At 33.0% G+C, this 19797-nt stretch overlaps 1 protein-coding gene across 1 annotated transcript in view; it reads right to left on the minus strand.

Moving 5' to 3' along the window:
- Positions 1-7639: 7639 nt before the first annotated feature.
- Positions 7640-19797, minus strand: part of LOC125658506 (cAMP-dependent protein kinase catalytic subunit 3-like) — a 29473-nt gene continuing 17315 nt past the window's right edge. Inside the window, exons 4-8 of the mRNA XM_048889782.2 lie at positions 17166-17285; positions 15982-16077; positions 13981-14038; positions 11970-12047; positions 7640-10863 (exon numbers count right to left, since the gene is read on the minus strand). Of these exons, the coding sequence (XP_048745739.2) occupies positions 10738-10863; positions 11970-12047; positions 13981-14038; positions 15982-16077; positions 17166-17285 (478 nt within the window). The 3' untranslated portion in view covers positions 7640-10737. The remainder of the gene's footprint in view (positions 10864-11969; positions 12048-13980; positions 14039-15981; positions 16078-17165; positions 17286-19797) is intronic.

Consider the following 19797-nt stretch of genomic DNA (forward strand, 5'->3'; position numbering starts at 1 on the left):
GACTTCATTACATTTTTTTTCAGTATAATGCAAAAAGGGTTACGCAAGGGCACTTTGAGAGTAAGGACAAGGGCTCTTCTTGCGGTAAATGAGCATAACAAGGCCATTGACATTCGATTTAAAGACACTTGATACAAACAAAAAGGATGCATGGGTAGATTATGCAGTTACTCCCGATCGCACCGAAGTACAATGCCTGGTACAAATTTATTGCTTTAAAAATGTCTATTCAATGAAGGTAAAGGGGGATAATTAAGGTCTGTTAGACAGAACCCCACAATAATGCGCCTTTAAGTCAAGAACCTAATACTAAAACCGATGTAGCTATTTGGCAATTTTGATAAGCGTTGCTTGTTACGGTATCCTTTGCGCAATATTCATGGTTTCTGGGGCACTTGACTGCGGCTTCCTAAAGGAGCCACCCACATTTTAAGCGCTTTCAATTTTTGTGGAGCGAAGACCCGACGACAAATAGATGAAAAAACAACCTCTAAACTGCCACCTTCTGCAGTGTGGCCATATTTATTTCACTGTATGAATGTAAGAAATCGGTTACTTTTCCCTCCCCCGTATCACAGGTGAACTGTCTATTGAAATGTAAATGTAAGGGGGAATTGATAATTCTGTTTTGTTTTAACATATTTTATTATACATGCATATATAAAAGGACTGGGAACAAGTTCTTATACAACTTACTAATACACGTTCTTCTCATTAACGTCATGCAAGATTTATAAAGATAAACAGAGGAAAGCTTGATCAGCGAGATGTATGATATGATTGTAAAGGAGGTATTTCTTCATAGTTAAATTATGACAAATAAAATATATCAGATTCAAAAACAAATTTATAAATTGCTGGAAAAAATAAAGCACAGTTCATGCCATATGAAAATAAGTCACCAGCCCATAGTCAATTCAATTCAATTTATTCGCTCAAACCATGTTAAACGGTACATATAATACATGCAAGAAAAATCGTCAGAGGTTCATAAATGGAACAATGTTACTTTCTTAGATACCAGAGGGGAACATAAAATACAATGTATGTATAAACATAATAGTAACACGTTTAAGAGGTAGCAGAAGAACAATTACGAAGAACAACAGACAATCTCAAAAATATGAGAAATAAAAACACAGAGGTTTCGTAATATTTTCATTTCTTGAGTTGACAATAGATTAGAAAACTTCAAAATATTTGGTCTTTCATTAAAAAAAAAATTGTCTATGTATTTTTCCTTAAGTGATGAAATTGAACCAGAACGTTATATAAGATACTTAGGTGCATATTTGGATGAAACTCTCAATTTTAAGGAACATATAAAAAGGAAATGCCGAACAGCTAAGATCAATTATCTTAGGATTAAAAGTATTCGCAAATATTTGACAAAGGAAGCTACAGAAATTTTGGTTTTATCTTTAGTAATTTCTCATTTGGACTATTTTAATGTGATTTTATACGGCATAGCACAGACTGAAATATGTAAAAAGCAAAGAATCCAAAGCAGGGGTGCGAAACTGGTATTAAATCGTAAGTTTGACAGCTCTAGGGATGCTCTCATTGACCTACATTGGTTACCTATCGATTCTAGAATATCATTTAAATTATTGATATTCATGTATGTCATGTATTTAACACAACTTTTAACGGAACAGGTACCAAACAAAAAGTTGCGCTCCGCTCACTCTTCTGAGAGTTGCAACATTGTTCCTTTTAACAGGCGTAACTTTCTGTGATAGAAGTTTCGGAACCATTGGTCCGAGACTGTGGAACAGTTTACCGGCTGAAATAAGAGTCTAAATATTTACATACTTTTAAAGCCAAATTGAAAACACATTTGTTTATAGACAGTTTTAATGTACATGTTTTTAGTTTAGTATATGTAGAGTGTGTTTGCATGTATATGATGTATTGTTTATTCTTTTAAAACTTTTTATATTATACATGTACAACGCCATTAAATACTTTTTGTAAAATTAGGCGTTAAATCAAATGAAAACAGTTTCAGTTTAAGTGTGAAAAAGTTGGATACTGTAAAATAAAATAGAATTCATCTTCTATTTCTCCTTTATTACAAAATTTACCTATAGTCTTTCATTCTGGGGAATACAGACCATCTTCCTGTCTTTATGGGTAAACGGTGATTTGAAATGCGAAATTTCAAAAATAATTTTCTTAATTTTACAGGCAAAGTAAGTACATATATCTCTAAACCAAAACAATGTTTGAAAAGTTTGTAAACCTGGCCCTTAAAAGAGTCATCAACATCAGAAGACCACTTCTGAATAAATTGATCTTTCAAAATCAGGTTAACTGTTGTAGATAACCATTTAACATTTACGCAATAACCTTGCTCCTTTCAAATATTTGAAAGTCCACACATGTTTAAAAATTTTTGAATACATTTAATCCAAGGGTTTTTATATCCAACTTTGTCATATTGGGTACAAAAATATCTATAAACAGTATTAACAATTTATTTTCTGAGTATAACAATTTTGCCCAGTATAACAATTTTGCCCAGTATGTAAGCATTCTTGTATAAACCTTGATATACATCGGAAAACGCCCATATTCTCCATATATCATAAAATTAGGAGTTGAGCTTTTCAAATTAAAAATAGTTTTCAGAAATTTTAAATGTACACGTTCATGCAATTATATCTAGATTTTCATAACCCCATATTTCACATCCATAAAGTAAAACAGGTACAACCACTTTATCAAATAGATTAAGTTGACATTCTACAGATGAAATAGACTGTCTAATTTATCGTATCACACCGTACATAGCTTTTTGCGCTTGTTCACATAAGTGCTCTTTAGCTTACAAACTGTTCCGCTCCTTGTTAGTATAATTCCTAAATATTTCAATTCTTTTACATTTTCTATACTAATATTGCTATAATAAAACTCTTTCTTTAGCAATGGACCTTTGGGAAAAATCAATATATTTGTTTTATCCACATTTACATTAAGCTTCCACTGTTTACAATGAATATGTAAAGCATTCAGAGCATTTTGTAAACCCTCGGCACTCTCAGCCATTAAAACAGTGTCATCAGCATAAAATAGAATCAACATTTTCACGTACACCATTAATTCATCTTTAATTGCACTCTCCATACTCTAGTCCAACTATGTATTTTCCTAATAAAATTTTTCCTAGGTCATCAATATATAAGGAAATAAAAATGGAGATAAATTTTCTCCTTGTCTTACACCGACGATACATTCGAAGTACATGTACTCTAAAGAAGTGCTATTTAATTTTAATACCAATATACATATTTCGGATATAGTTAAAACACTTTCCATTTATTCCATTCTTTATCATCTTACTCCAAAGGTCATTTCTCCAAACAGTGCCGAAAGCCTGATTAAAGTCGATAAATGCACAAAAAAGTTTCTTTTTTCTTTTCAATAAAAAATCTGAAAGAAATTGCGGAGTCAAAATGTGGTCTAATGTTGAGTATTTTTTTCTAAAACCTGCTTGATTTCTTCGATGAGACCTACTTCTTCAGCATATACCTCTAGTCGATTGCTTAAAATACAGGGTTGAAAATTGCCTACACAACTAAGTAAAGATATTGGGCGATAATTTTCAGGCTGAGTTAGATCACCCTTGTTTTTATAAATTGGTTTCACAACACCGATTTACCATTCATCTGGTACAAACCCATTGCAAAAAGTTATATTATAAAACTTTTTATACAGATTCAGATTCTTTATCTCTTTAAGCTATAGAGCTCATCGGTTATACATGTAAATACAAACTATTTACAAATATATACGTATAAGACAGTAGAGGGTGAGTAGACATACAAATACAATTTTGACGACATAAAATCAATGCATTTCAGCATACATATAACAAAACACGTGAATAATATGTCGAAGCAAGTACAGAATTCATGAATTACATGAAGATCGAAACTTTGTAGCCTGTTGTAGGAACATTCCTAAATTATTGAGTTCTTTTGTATTATTTACACTAAGAAGCTTTACTACTTTGAAGACACTGGGTTTCTTGTAATAATTTTTTTGATATTTGATATATTTTTTGGATATTTTCTTAAAACGTTATGAAAAGGACATTTTGAAATAAAATGAAATTCGTCTTCTAACTCAATTAGATTACAAAATGTACAAATCCTATTACTTCTTGGAATATTTCTATACCTGCCCTTCTCAATGTTCAGAGTGTGAAGACGTCCGAAATTTTGTTACATATTTCTTTCCATTGGGATCAATCGGTTTTTTAAGACAGAACTGTAAACGAAATTTATCAATAAGGTGTTGATATAAAAAAAAAAAAACATTTTTGTGAATTTAAAAAAGACGAAGAAATACTTTGCTTATGTATATCTAACAATTTTTAGCTCTTCTGAGCCAAAGGCTCAAAGAGCTAATCATATGGCCATATGTCTGGCGTGCGGTGTGCGTCAACTTTTTGGAAACAGGGCTATATCTCAAGAAACCCTTGGCCAATTTTTGTCAAATTTGTCACAGGATATCCTTGGCCCAAGGGCTTTCATTTGTACAAAAACTAGAGTTGTGACCCTTTAACAAGGGGAGATAATTAGGAAAATGCAAACAAAAGTAGTGGTTGCTAAAAAATCTTCTTCTCAAGAACCACTGAGCAAATTATCACCAAACGTATGTATAAGAATGAGGATAGGTTGTAGATAAAAAATTGTTCAAGGCATCATCCTGGGGCAAAGGGTGTGGTCTCAAGGTCACTTCAAAGTTGACCTTAAATTTTGTTTTGTTATAACTTTGATATTTTGCTAAATATAAGGACTAGGATCATCAAATTTTGTCAGTTGATGCATCTTAGGACCTAATATCATGTTGTCTCAAAAGTAGGTCATGGTGACCTACTTTTTGAATTTCGTAGGTAATTATTATTAAATGGATTTTGATACATATCTTGGACATTTTTGAGCCCATGATCATCAAAAGTTGTCAGTTGATGGATCATGGGACCTTAAAGTGCGTCATGTAAAAAGTATGTCACCATGACCTACTTTCTGAATTTTATGGCTAATCATTTATGAATACATTTTAGGTTGTTATTTCAGATACCGAGAGGTTTAGAATCATCTAATCTTGTAAGTTGATGCGTCTAGAGGCCTCAAAACATATCTATTAAAAAAATGTAGGTCACAGTGACCTACTTTTTGAATTTTGCAGACATTCAAATTTCACATTTTCAATTTTAGATGCATATTTTGGACACTATGAAAGCTAGGATCATCAAACTTTGTCAGTTGATGCATTTTGAGTCTTCATAGTTTGTTGACCAAAAAGTAGGTCACCGTGAACTCCTTTTGGAATTTGACGGCTATATTTTAATATTTCAGAGACTATTTGACTTACAATTATCAAACTTTGTCTGTTGATCCATGTTGAGTCTTCAGAGTGTGTTGACTAAAAAGTAGGTCACCGTATCCTATTTTTGGATTTTGACGGCTATATTTGAATATTTCAGATACTATTTGACTAACAATCATCAAACTTTGTCAGTTGATGGGTCTTGAGTCTTCAGAGTGTGTTGACCAAAAAGTAGGTCACTGTGACCTACTTTTGGAATTTGACGTTTATATCTGAATATTTTAGATACTATTTGACTTCAATTATCAAACTTTGTCAGTTGATGCATCTTGAGTCTTTGGAGTGTGTCGACCAAAAAGTAGGTCACTGTGGCCTTCTTTTGGAATTTGACGGATATATTTGAATACTATAAGACTTGTCAGTTGATGCATCTTGAGTCTTCAGTGTGTCGACCAAAAGTAGGTCACCGTGACCTACTTTTGGACAGTTACATTTATATTTTCAGGTACTATTTGATTTAACATCATCAAACTTTGTTAATTGATGAATCTTGGTTAGTGAGAATTTTTGTCTGTTCTACAATGTATCAGAAGAGCGATTCTAGGCCCATGGGCCTCTTGTTGTTCAATTACAGTGTATGTATTCTGGCCACTTCCTGAGTCTTCCCACAAATGTGTTAATCCCAAGTCAGAAAATTTTGAGTCGTTATAAAAGTAGTTCGTTACATCAAATGAGTTCATGTTTCAAAACTACAGGGAATGAAAATCACTTTGCTGTAACCGTGATTTACTGTACATACCCTACTACACTGATGATTGGATCACCACATAAAGCTTGGCCTGTATACCACAAGACACGTAGCTTACAGAGAATTGACATCCATGAGAATGATCCCAGGCTGTATATACATGTACCAGGAAGCCTATAAAGAAAGCTTAAAGGCGACCAACAACCATCCAAAATCCAGGGAGAACATTTCAGTTGATGAGAAATGTGGTAGTGCACTTTCATCAAACACCGCAAGACAGGCTGATGAATGTGGCAACTGACAAACCCACACAGAACAGAAGCAACACAAACCAGGAAGTTTGCAGAGACCTTACCGAAATCCCGACAGACGTGATGCCTGTTACACCCCAAATCGTCACCCCATCCCATCCTAAATCGTCGCCCGGTATCCCAAATCGCCCCAGCGACGATTTGGGACAAGATTGCACTATCATTGGGGACGACGATTTGGGATGTACTATAGTACACTAGACCTAACAACCCCATGTTCAGCAGAATGACACTAGAACAAAAGGCAACACGATTTATTGTTAGACACATCTCTCTGTGGTCATAATAAAAAAAAAATTTAAATAATACAATAGAACAAGTAGAAGACGAATTAGAAGATTAAAATGCTGTAAGGTCCAGAGAACGTTTTGTGGTCATAGCTAAATCACAGAAGAAGAAGAAAGAGGAGAGGAGGAGTTTACAAACAAGGCCAGTTTGTATGTAAATGATGTTTCCAAATACAGTGAAGTTACAGCAAGGGAGGAGGACAATTTGGGGTGTGAGGTTATGCCCAAATCGTCGCCGGCGACAATTTGAGGTGTAACAATGCCCACATTGCTTTACTCAACAAATGCCGATGGAAATGACACATTATCTATAGTTAACCTGCCTACAATTCATTAAGCAGATTAGTACAATGTACATTGTATATTCAAATTTGGTATTTACATTCACCGACTCTTTCCTCTTATATTTCTTCTGAAATCGACATTGCTTTCAAGTCAGTTGCAAATGAGTTCAATGCGGGTGGGTTTTTTTTTTTTTTTTTGGTACCACCTGTCTGCGTAATCATTACCCAATATTGAGCATTATCAAGGTCAATGGGTGCATTGGCTGTTCCGTTTAACATAACGCATTGGTCAACCACATATTTTAGTATTTAAACCTAGTTCATATTTTTAAAAAATACATATATATAAAACAATAAAATGTCTTTCTTTGTTGTTTCATCGTGTGATAAAGGTAGCAATCACTGCAGGAAAAAATTGCATAACCCACCAAGGTTGGGTTATGAATTTTTTCTGCAATGCTTGCTACCTTCATCACCCAATGAAACGAGGAAAGTATTTTATTGTTTAAATGAACTGAGAAAACCCTTTACAGGACTGAGGATTTCATCATTTGGTTATACCTTAAGTATGTCTGAACCCATTTTTTCAGTTGATGTGAAATGTCTCTGGATTGTTTGCAATGACCTAGTGTTTTTGCTGTCAGAATACAAAAAAAAAAAAAAAAACAATTCCTTCTCCTCTTTTAAAGAATATTTATTCATTAAATTTCCTTCAGTCATATGAAAATGAAATAAATTATGTCATAAAAAAATCACAACACCAACAATGAGTACATTAAATGAAATGATTGTCAACCTAACGGTGTCCATTCCGTCTACAATAGACGAAATAAAATCCAAAAAGTCACACGAAATAACTAAAACACATCCGTCAATAAATACAAATATTGTAATTCTCTTCATTCAAATGAAACAAACATCCAATCACCAGAGATAATCTTTTGTCTTCCTTACTTAATCTCATGTTCATTACATGAATCATCCAAAGAGAGATGTTAAAGGCAGGGGAAATAATGGAGAGGGCAGACTTCTTCAGAAACTTGTATGTCTATGTATGTGTATCTAAAGCTGAGTATTTCTAGATATAAAACATGGTGTACTCATGTATTCCATTGGTACCGAACAACCCAGCCCAAATCACAGGATAATGTTTGAACAAAATTCATGTCCGTATTCAGATGTAGCTTTCACTGCTCTTGTCAGTCACAACATAACATGTGATGTTGTACATATATCATACAAATTCAGTAATTCGTGTTTGTTGGAGATACACAGTGCCTTTTAAATAGCTGAGGACGTATAAAACTGCGTAGAGACTTGGATCAGCAAAGACGTCAATTTTGTTGATATTTTGAATTTTTGCAACATGGAAATTGCCAAATAAATTCAAAACATGACAAAAAATAAACAATCTTCAATGCATGACACTAGATCTGGAAAGTGCAAAAATTAATATCCTAAATCTTTGAGAACTACATTCAGTAACAATCCCCTTCTAGTAAAGAAATACCATTGAACATCTTTGTTTAAAATGATGAAAGGCACCATAACAAATACTAATAGATATATACAAATAACTATACAGTTCTCGCTCACCATGGAAAAATGGTATAAAAATAGTGCAAAATTGTATTATGCCTGATCAGTATTTTTTTTGTTTTTTTTGCATCTTGAATTATGAAATAATTCCAATGATATTGCTGTTCTTATTGCAACAATTGCATAATCATGTAAAATAATGTTGTAAAAAAATATACTTCACTGATATCAACATTTATCATCAAAAAAAAGAGTATTTACACAAATGTGCAAGTAAGTAAAGGTTTCAATAAATGACAAATATTGACATACACATGTACATTGAATATTAAATTTCTATTCACATGGGAATGTCAATATACATATAATCTTGCATATGTAACCATAATGAGCAAGATTCATCAAGAAAAAGCGAGGGAGGGATGTCAAGAAAGATTGTGGAGTTACTTCCCTTACGCTAATCAAATCTGACACATGTACCAGTTGGATTTCTTAACAATAATCTCTTTAATAGCAAAACTGTTACACCACCAGTTCTCATGAATATGTAAAAAATATAGACACACTAACAAATAATGTACAGGTATGTATACATTTTCAATTTCTCTCTTTTCATACCAATTTCTCGAGGTAAAGCTTAGAGAGATTGAAGGTCATGGATTTCAATTTGAGTAAATAAAAATAGGTAAAACTATAGCACATCTGCTCACTAATGCAAAAATGTTGGTTGTCAATTTCTGACAGAATAGAGCATTGTCATTAAAATCCATAATTCCTTAAATAACTTCATAAATTTCTATACTTCACACATATTACACACACACACACATACATACATACATACATATAAAATCTCTAAAATAAAATCTAAGATAGACAACAATAGATTTAAAAAATCATATATATTCTAGTCAGGTAAACAAGAATTTACATTTGAGTTTGTAAATTTATATACATATATATACAGTTTTACAAAAACAATGTAGGGATATGTATTGTGAATATCTGTAGCCTGTTGAGAAAAGTAATTACATTAAATTAAAAGTTGTAGTATTGATACCAACATACACGTTTTCAGATGTATGGACATTCAAGTATAAGAGTGACTTCAATGGTTAATAAAAATGAAGCAAACTTTTACATTACATACACACATAACAATTTCAAAAACCTGCGAGTCACACTTCATAAAAATAAAAAAAAAGATAACAATATTTGATTGATACATGAATCAAAATAAGATAATCAAAATCCAAAATGAAAATAATCAGAAAAAAAGACGGTGGTTATAAAAATTATGCTTACAGAGTAGTTCTAAAAAAAATAATTACAGAGTAGTTCTAAAAATAATAATAACATACAGGCAATCATATTCGAGAAAATTTTATTTGCACTTCACGTGGGTTTTTTTTCAATATTCATAACACTAGTTCAGTAAACAGCTGACTTGATTACAAGGATGATTAACGTGTACGTAGTTTGAAAGTATGAAATGTATATCCCAAGTCAGAATTTTTATACACGTATTTCCTCTTTCAATAACAAATGTAGTTGGTGTTTTAAAAGTAACAGCTTCAGACATACATAATAAAAGTAGCTTATGTATAACTATGTGTAAAGTCACAATACAAGGTTAAAATTTGTCCTCCTTACACTGTCAAAAAATTATGAACAGCAATAAATAGGGGTAATACACATGTTGTGAGATAAGCTGTATTTCATTGGATTTTCACTGATCATACTTTTTTCTTTGGCACATTCAAACAAAATAAATACAAAGCTTACTTCTCTATTTACTGGGACTCCTAAATAACACTAAAACCCTGTCAAGTTACACAATCTTGGTGTGTGTTATATGATATACGAGCTTTATCAGTATGATCTAGAATTCTCTGACTTTTATTGAATTTTATTGACTGCAGAACAACAAAACTTCAAAAAAAGTTGGAACATACTAAAAGTCTAAATATATCTAAGCTATTTCAAAATAAATTCCATTGCTAATTTTCACCAAACACACCCAATCTAAAATAATCACGCTCTTGCTACATTAGCTGGGAATACCCTTTACCATTCACTTTCTAACTCGTCTTCAGCTGTTCACTGCTTTATTGTAACCAATCTCTAATGGGCTAAACTCAACATGACTTGCAGCTGATGAGGGAGTTCAAATAATCTTGATGATTTTTAATCCCTAGTATCGGAATTTTGAAAGGAATCCCACAGAATTAAAAATCGGCAAAATTTTCGAGATCTGTTGATGAAACAGGAGCTGCGTCTTTCCATCCGTCCTCTGGGTATTCCTCGAAATTATGAGTGTCTCCCGCATGGTTGACTTTGGGAACAATGGGTGGCTGTAAAAGATATAAACACCTGTTTCAATAATAGCTGACACATTCTTAGGATTTATTATGCTATAAAGTTAAGCGGATTATATACGACAATATGCCTTGGTTAAGAAGTCTATGTGCTTTTTAATGGTACATTTTAAAATGTTTTCTTTAATTTAGAAAATTTGTTTTCAGCCAAAATTTTATCTGAGGTAAAATATTCTGTGACATCAATATTATCTACAATGCAGTGTACTCATATTTTCGTTCAATTCTCCTTTCATAATAATAAGGATCTTTGATATATGTTCATAATAAAATCATACCATAAATACAAAAACTCAAATAACTGATTCATAAAAAATTATTTTGCTTTAGTTTGTAAATTTTTTTATTCAAATATGAACTTGTTCCACAAACTAAAAGTGCTAACATTTACTTCAACATGCACAGTTGCTTTATCCTATGTTGTACAATTATTGTCAGAGAAAAAGTTGTAAATTTATTTATCATATGATGAGAAATCAAAATCATTGTAACTCGCTACTAGAATCCATTTTTGCATACAGCTGAACTGCAAGACCTCGTCGAAAGTTATTAGAATTTTTTTTATACACATAAATAATCTAAAACATAAAAAAACTGGCTACTACAATATGCTGAATTTACCAGATGATACCATTTTAACATCAAGTTTGATGTTACTATAAATCAAGACTGGCACCCCAGTGGGTGAAAGAAGTAATCTTTCCTTTACAATTATAGTGCAAGACAGTCAAAAGTGAGTAGAGACGCGGAGTTTTCATCCAGTGACCAAGAAATAATCGATTGTATCAATTTTGAAATTTCCAATTCATTTTTGGTCCCATGTTGGAGAAATCAAATGTTATATTCACCTCAAAGGAAAATGCACGAGAACATAACAGTCTATTTTTCCTAGTTAGCTGAATCTCAGCCAATTGGAAAGCGCTGAATCATTCTATCATATAATACCTAACATTAACATTTATATAAATCATTTCACAAACTAACTGGCAGTTACAGGACATTTATCAAAATCCAGAACTTCCCACCTGATCTTCATCACATTACATTACTCTTAACATCAGATATGTGTGTTAAAGTCTTACATTTAGTTTCAGTAAGTAGACATCATCCCAGTTGATACTTTTAAACCACTTGTGCTTCTTCACATCTTCTGCACCATTCTACAAAAACAATTAAAAGCATGACAATTCTTAAAAAGCATTAAGCATGTATATATACATGCTTTACTGTGTGAAGAGCTTTACTGATGATAAAGTGAAGCAAAATAAGCCAAGCTCTGTAAACCAGCGTATTCTTGAAATTCAAAATCAGAACTAAATCATTGTCACATAGTGGTGGTGTGTGTGTGTGTGTGTGGGCGGGGGGGGGGGGGGGGGGGGGGGGGGGGGGGCTGCATCGTTGGAACCCACAGTTGATTGGTCTCCATTTACCTCTATAAATGGAGAGTGACCGACTGTGGGTTTCTGATGATGGGGGGGGGGGGGGGATATTATGTTCAGGAGTAATTGCCCCTCTGATAAGAGAGATAACTCTTACACTATTTTACTTTGAATTTTTATTGCAATATGAACACTTCTATTGTATATAACTTCAATGTTATACTATATTCAATTTGGTGTTGCTCCACACCTACAATCAACCTTTTCTAGAGCAAAACATGTGCTGAAATATTGCTCACTTCATGTGTTTCTCAAAGAAAATACGGAAAACCTGGCTGAATGAATGAAACCACCCTTATATACACAAATTATATCCCACAGACTATAGCAGGACATTTATTGACTACTCACTAACCAGTTGTTATTCTCTCACATGATAGCAAAAGTAATCCTATCAAGTTATTCTACTTCCTTCTTACAGTCCTACATGGACAAAATCATACTTTGTTCTTTATACCCTTAGTATGCAGATTCAATGTGCCTTTTCAAATTACCAAGTCAGTACACAAGTTTGGACAAAACCAGCATGATATTATATGCCAGTCAGCATATATGTTTGAACATGAATTTCCTTCAAAATTTACAAACAGTCCACAACTTTAACAAATGTTGAATAGCTTATTATTAAGTATAAACCTTTCTCTCTCTTGAACTACAACAAATTCTATGCATCTCTTAACATCCTCATCATGAATTCATTACAGCAGTAAACACATCACAGATATCTGTCTCCAATAGTTTGCTTTTATGTTCAATAGATTTAACAAGAGTAAATATTAATGATGTCAAGAAATACATGAAATTATTGAAAACACAAATACTTCTCCTACAATTAAGATGATGCTTTATCCTTTTGTTGTTACCAATACATGTATAACAATTGTATGCTCTGCTTCTGTAAATATTTGTAAGGAACTAAGTTCAATGATACTCTAATTTGGCCTTGTCTTTTATAGTAATTTTTATAGCAATATAAAACTACATAAACAAAGTGTATGTATGCGTAAGTTAGTTAAAGATAAGATCAGATAAGTTTATTCCAATTTTGGGCCCAGAGGGCATAACAGTAAGACAGTTTATAAAGAAGGAAATTCAAAAAAGAAAGAAAGTTTACAACATTAACTACAGGTTACATAGACTGCAAACTGCATGTGGATGCAGCATGTTGGGGAAACAAGTACATACATATATGAATTGCTAAGTTAAATATGTGATGCATACAAAACTAACTTAATTATGAATCTTGAATGTGCAACCTCAAAGACAAATCTATATTTCACCAATTTCAATGGATTGGCAAAATATCACTATTTTCATAAACATTTTGGTTTCTGAATGTATGGACAGCATGTGTTGATCAGGGTCAAATGAAATTATATTGCAAATGCATTCTCTATATCTTAAAAGTACAATTACATTAAAATAGTTTTGGTTGACACATGGCCCACAAAAGTTCATGAAAAGTGTGAAAAGCACCATCACATGCAAATTAAAAAATCAATTTTGATGAAAATTAACCTTCAGTTTTGTTTCCGACCTTTTCGAAAACATAATAAAAATCGAAGAAATTCAAGGCCAGAAATAGCTGTTGTTAAACCTAGTCCTTTGAAAATTTCCGTTGCGCTGAACTGTTTTACGAAACACACTATAATACCTTCATATTTCCCAGCCTCCTCGTCCTGTCCTGTACCAGTAACTTCTTTATCAGATCCCTGCACAAAGAATAACAAGCTTGTCAGAGTGATGATGAAATGATGGAAAAGATTTACAACCTATAATTTAATAAGCTGACTGCCCGTGTAGATAATGATGAGGACTATCAGTTCACAGGATACAAAGCATTATTTATCAGAAAATGTCCTATCACTATCAATGTAAAAAAAAAAAATCATTTTATCTATCAATCTGCAAATGAAATTATTGCAAACAGAGTGACATTCCCAGTATATTATTTAAGTTTTTAAAAAATACTTTAACTTCCTATAAACATACTCGAAGTATTTAATCATTACACCATGTGTGCTTCAACTTCAATTGTTTCACATGTATTTGATGTGCCCATGGCCTAGTACTTAATACTTTTTGGTTTGGAAACTTTAATCAAGTGTAAAAGATTAGCATGGATTGTAGATCATTAGAAAGCACACGAAGTACAATGTGTATGTATTTTGCAGATTCCCTTCTACACTGATTACTAAGTCTCGGTCTGCTCTGCTCTTTACAAGTTGGGTGCCAGCCAATTTGTTTGCACCTTTTCAGGTGAGGATTACCGTCTGAGACATCCCCCAGACAGTAAGAAGCAGCGATTAGAGCTGTTAACGATGCTGATAATTAGTGCTAAATCATCTCAAAGATCCCCCCTGTCTCCACATACACCTCAGCTTGTGTAGGGAATTAATACTGTTAGAACTAACACTCAGATTCTCATGTTCACTACCTTCTATTGAAAATTAATTTGTAGTTTAACCACATCAAGTGTGTAATAATTTTAAAATATTATCACGAAATAAGGTCATCATAAACCTGTTTTCCATTAAACTATTATTAATGTTGATCCACTTGGCTTTGATTCTTAATCTCAACAAGCATAAATTGTATGTTGTTAAGTAGTAAACTGATATCACGTTTCACTAAATTGTTGGTTATCCCATTGAAAATTTCTTTGAGATGTTGCCATTTCACAACATGCTATCTTTATAAATAGTTCTTTTATAATTTTATTATCATTTCTATTTTTACGTATTAAATATGTGGAATAGGGGATTTCATAATTTCATGCATTTAATGCGATCATGCTTCATCATTCAATACAAAGTGATCATGCTTCATCATTCAATACAAAGTGATCATGCTGCAGCATTCAATACAAAGTGATCATGCTGCAGCATTCAATACAAAGTGATCATGCTTCATCAATCATCATGCTGCAGCATTCAATACAAAGTGATCATGCTTCATCAATCATCATGCTTCATCATTCAATACAAAGTGATCATGCTGCATCATTCAAAACAAAGTGATCATGCTTCATCAATCAATAAAATGTGATCATGCTGCATCATTCAATACAAAGTGATCATGCTTCATCAATCATCATGCTGCATCATTCAATACAAAGTGATCATGCTGCATCATTCAATACAAAGTGATCATGCTGCATCATTCAATACAAAGTGATCATGATGTAGCATTCAATGTCATGAGATTACAATGCATTTGACAGTGCGACTGTGAACATCTCAAAAATATGAAATTGTCGTTATGTCTACATGCTTACATAAATCAAATGCAATAAATTCATTCTACACAAATTGCAACGCATATTTTTTATCACACATAAAATCATGCACATGCCAAATCAATAAAAAACAATCTTCAAATAAAAATAAATTCAAGCAGGTGCATACACTTATCCGAGAGAGAGGTAAAGTTAAAGATTTAGAATTAAAAAAAAACTATTGATTTCAAGGCAAACCTGGAGAGAGTCATGCATGCTATGGCGAATGCACTGGGCTGTCTTGATATAGGTATAAAAGCTATTGACCAGATATTGACTGTTAAACTCAGCTCTGATTCTATCTTCCATACAAAAAAACATGTGCAGGTGTTTCCATTTTATCTAATATTCTATCCCAGCTACATTCATATCACTTACTTTGCGACAGGATCCAAATGCTTGGGCCACTCTAAACGCCCCTCAATGATTTTTTCATAAATTCTAAAGGCATTGTCATCAAACCATGGTGGGTAACTAAAAAAAAACCACACACAGTGTTCATATAAAATCAAAAATATATGATGTGGTGCCATTATTAGTGCCACAACTTCACTTTTTTGTACTTCGATCCTGTTGGTTTGAAAATATTTGATTGTATCAAAGTACAAGAGGATCCAACACAAGCTCTGACAACTCATGAGTTCCTTTCCGGTAAACGTTATGTGTACAGTTGCCATAATTTGAGAACATAAATAACAATTATTATACAATTCATTTGTAAAAAACAGTATATTCTGAATGTTCTGTGATTTAAATCTCCCAGACCACATCAGCCTTGTGGTTAGAGCATTCACTTCACAACTGGGAGGTCAAGGGTTTGACCCTATAGTGCTGCGTCAAAACTTAAGACGTATAGTATATAGAGTGACTGTTCCTTTGCCAAGTGCCTGGCATTAGAAATGAAAGTAAAGGGCTTTTCTGATATGGTCTAATTAAAAAACAGAGGTCTCATGTCCCGGTCAAAATAAAGAAACCTCACTGCTATGGCTCTGAGCACCAAGCATAGGTCTTAATTTGTGTCACTTCACCTATACAGCTGGTGATGTCTCCAAATCAATGAAATATTCTCAAATGGAGATATATATATATATTATTACTACAGTAACTTGATCCGAAGAGTCGGATCACGTCGAGTTGACAGGCGCAGATCATCAGATCACACGAGACGCGAAGCAATAATAAATGTAATCCAAATTATCAAAAACACAGACATACCATAAAATTATGCTTTGTGTACACAGTTTTGTTTTGTGACGTGGTCAATATTTTCCACAAATAACGTTGCGTTGATGCATTGTGACGTCATTGTGACGGCATCAGTTTCAGAGGATACTGATACGGAATCAGAAAACCACAGTGTGGTGATCCGGAAAACTGAATCACACGCTGTGAAATCCACAGTATCAAAGAGCGATACATTGATGGGTATATAATAAAAAACAATATCTTCCAGACTCTTGTATAAATTTTGTACATGAGAAAAAAAGACTTTCTGTTCATGTATTTGTTTAAATGCTTACAGTATTGTTTAGTAATTCATTGAAACAGTCTTTTTGGCTTACCCCACTAGCATTTCATAGATGAGGATGCCTAGAGACCACCAATCCACAGCCTTGTTGTGACCTTTACTCTGGATAATTTCTGGGGCCAAATACTCTGGGGTACCACACAGGGTCCAAGTCCTGAAAGACAGCCATGTTGAAAATGACATAAAAAATACAGGAAAGTATCTGCTTCAAATGTGAAAGAAACAGTCATCTAAATTAACAACAAAGAAAGTTATAGATTTCTGTAGAAACTGGCAGCAGCATTTGTTATACAGAATATAATAAAAACAACCATCTACACCAATAACAAAGGAGAGTCTTAGATTGAAGTAACTCTTATAAAAATAGTAGTCAGGGTGTTTTAAATAATTGTAAATCCATAGATTTCCTAACCCTTCATCTTTCAGAAAAATACTAGGTGTCAAATTTACATTTCTTTTTTTTTTTCAATAAAAAAATCGATTTTTTAATGAAACAATATACATAGCGTTGATAAAAACCTGTGTTCAATAGCATATTGAACAGAATCAGGTTCAACAAAACAATGCTTTATCAATACAACAGTGTCAATATAGTGTATAGTTTTTCTGATGCCATGATGAAGGCATTTTTTATCTCCCTCTTAAAAAACATATATTCCTGTTCAAGTGTTGACTAATGCCAGTTAATTGGTACCACCTTTGATATGAAGGCTTATATACATACATAGGGTCATTGTGACCATTAAAAAACAGTAACTGATAATAAAGGGAATATATTGCCCCCTTCACTAGGTCACTGAACTCCTTTCAGTTGTATTAACCATTTTATAAAGCCATTAATCTGTCAGCTGCATCTGAGCTTCAACTTATAGACAAAGGATGTAATTGGAGAGATATAAAAAGTATTTTAACATAATCTATATTCCCTAGTATTTGAAGGTTCCATGAATGATTTATTAGATGAAGACTAGAAATTTAATCCCATTTGCACAGAGAGTATTGGGAATTAAAGTTTTTCACAGGCTATGATAAAGACCCGGTATTTTTGTTCTTCTAAGTTTAAAAAACTGATAGCTGAACATCAGTGTATTTCTCCAGAATCTTAGGTTTTGAGTTGTGGAATTTTAATTAGCAATTTGTCTGCAAGTGTCAACATAGGATATATGATGAGGCATTAAGTGAAGCTGTGTTGGCAGACCAAAGATGAGGATTAAGGCAGATAACCAGATCAAAGGGAACCGACTCAAATACTCTCCAGTGTGTGTGGTATTCATACAATACCCTGTAAAAATGCTACCTATGGTGAACATCCAAGGAATTAGCTGTATTCCTGTAACATAACTCATGTTATGTCAGGAAATTTTGCAATTTTATGAAGGTTAGGAAACAAAATTCTCCTCCACAAATGCCTAATGTCGATGTGAAAAGTTGATGTCAAATTCAACATCAAATTCTGTGTCTGCATCGAAACTTTTCATATCCAAAGTACATCCACATTTGACATGTAAAACAGTTAAATGCTGTTCCGTCTGTCTGTAAGTCTGTCTCTCCTACATCTTTTCTTTTTTCAATATTCCTTGAGACCTTGACATGAAACTAATTGCTGTGTAGCTACCTAATGAACATCTGCACAGTTTTCCCCATTATGATTTGAGATAGAACAAATATTGCTGTATACATAGCTTTCATGTGAACAACTTAGTCACTTTTACAAGAGTTATGACCCTTTGTTTTACATTGGGTGGGCAGTAAGGGATATACATTGCTTTGATACATCATTAAATGCTTGTGAATTCAGTATGATCAACCAAACATATTTATTAACCACTATTCCTTGTGGTAGCTAATGAAGTCCTCATTCCTCTTGGATGTTCAACCATACAAAACATTTTTCCTGAATGTTCAACCATACAAAAATTGAATCTTCCACCCACACATCCTTGGCCTAACACAGAGTCTGAAGTCTTTAACAAAAATAAAATCTTAAAATATGGTCATAAAAAATAGAAGTCTACACATTCTGAATTCTTCAAGACTTGTACTTTTATTGGATTGGGATTGGTGACATTGTTAAGCATGAATAGCAAACAGGATACTGAACCACCATCATTATGATTCAGTCTTACCTACAGACAGGTATAAATGGTTTATAAAATTCTTAACATTTTCATCATTTTAAGCTCTTTGTAGTATTCTATTAGTGGTTCTAATGACCGCAAATTTCACCTATCACACACGTGGCTAAATATAACCATTAACTCACCAGATAGCTGGTCTTTTCTGTACAGAAAAATGTGTCATACCAGTTTCAATTTGTCAGAATTCAATAGTATCTAATTCTAAATATATCAAATTAATCATGACCCAAAGAAGCACAGGAATTATTGAATAATGATAATAGCTTAACAAGAATTTAAAATGACAGGTCTTTGAACAAAAGAACAAGGGCACAGTTCACCTCCTTATCATGCTAAATATCTCTCTTCAAAATCTTTAGTCTTCCAAGGGTGTTTTATCTCTGGGACCTAGGATTTTGTGTCTGGAGTCAAAACCAGCCAAAAAGAACTACTGAATAACTGTATATTTCTGTTGGTTCAGCATGATTTGATGTTTGCCTATATATTTACACAAAGCATCGACATGACTAATGTCTGTATAATTTGCAA

This window comes from Ostrea edulis, chromosome 9, assembly GCF_947568905.1.
Source record: "Ostrea edulis chromosome 9, xbOstEdul1.1, whole genome shotgun sequence".
Taxonomy (NCBI): Eukaryota; Metazoa; Mollusca; class Bivalvia; order Ostreida; family Ostreidae; genus Ostrea; species Ostrea edulis.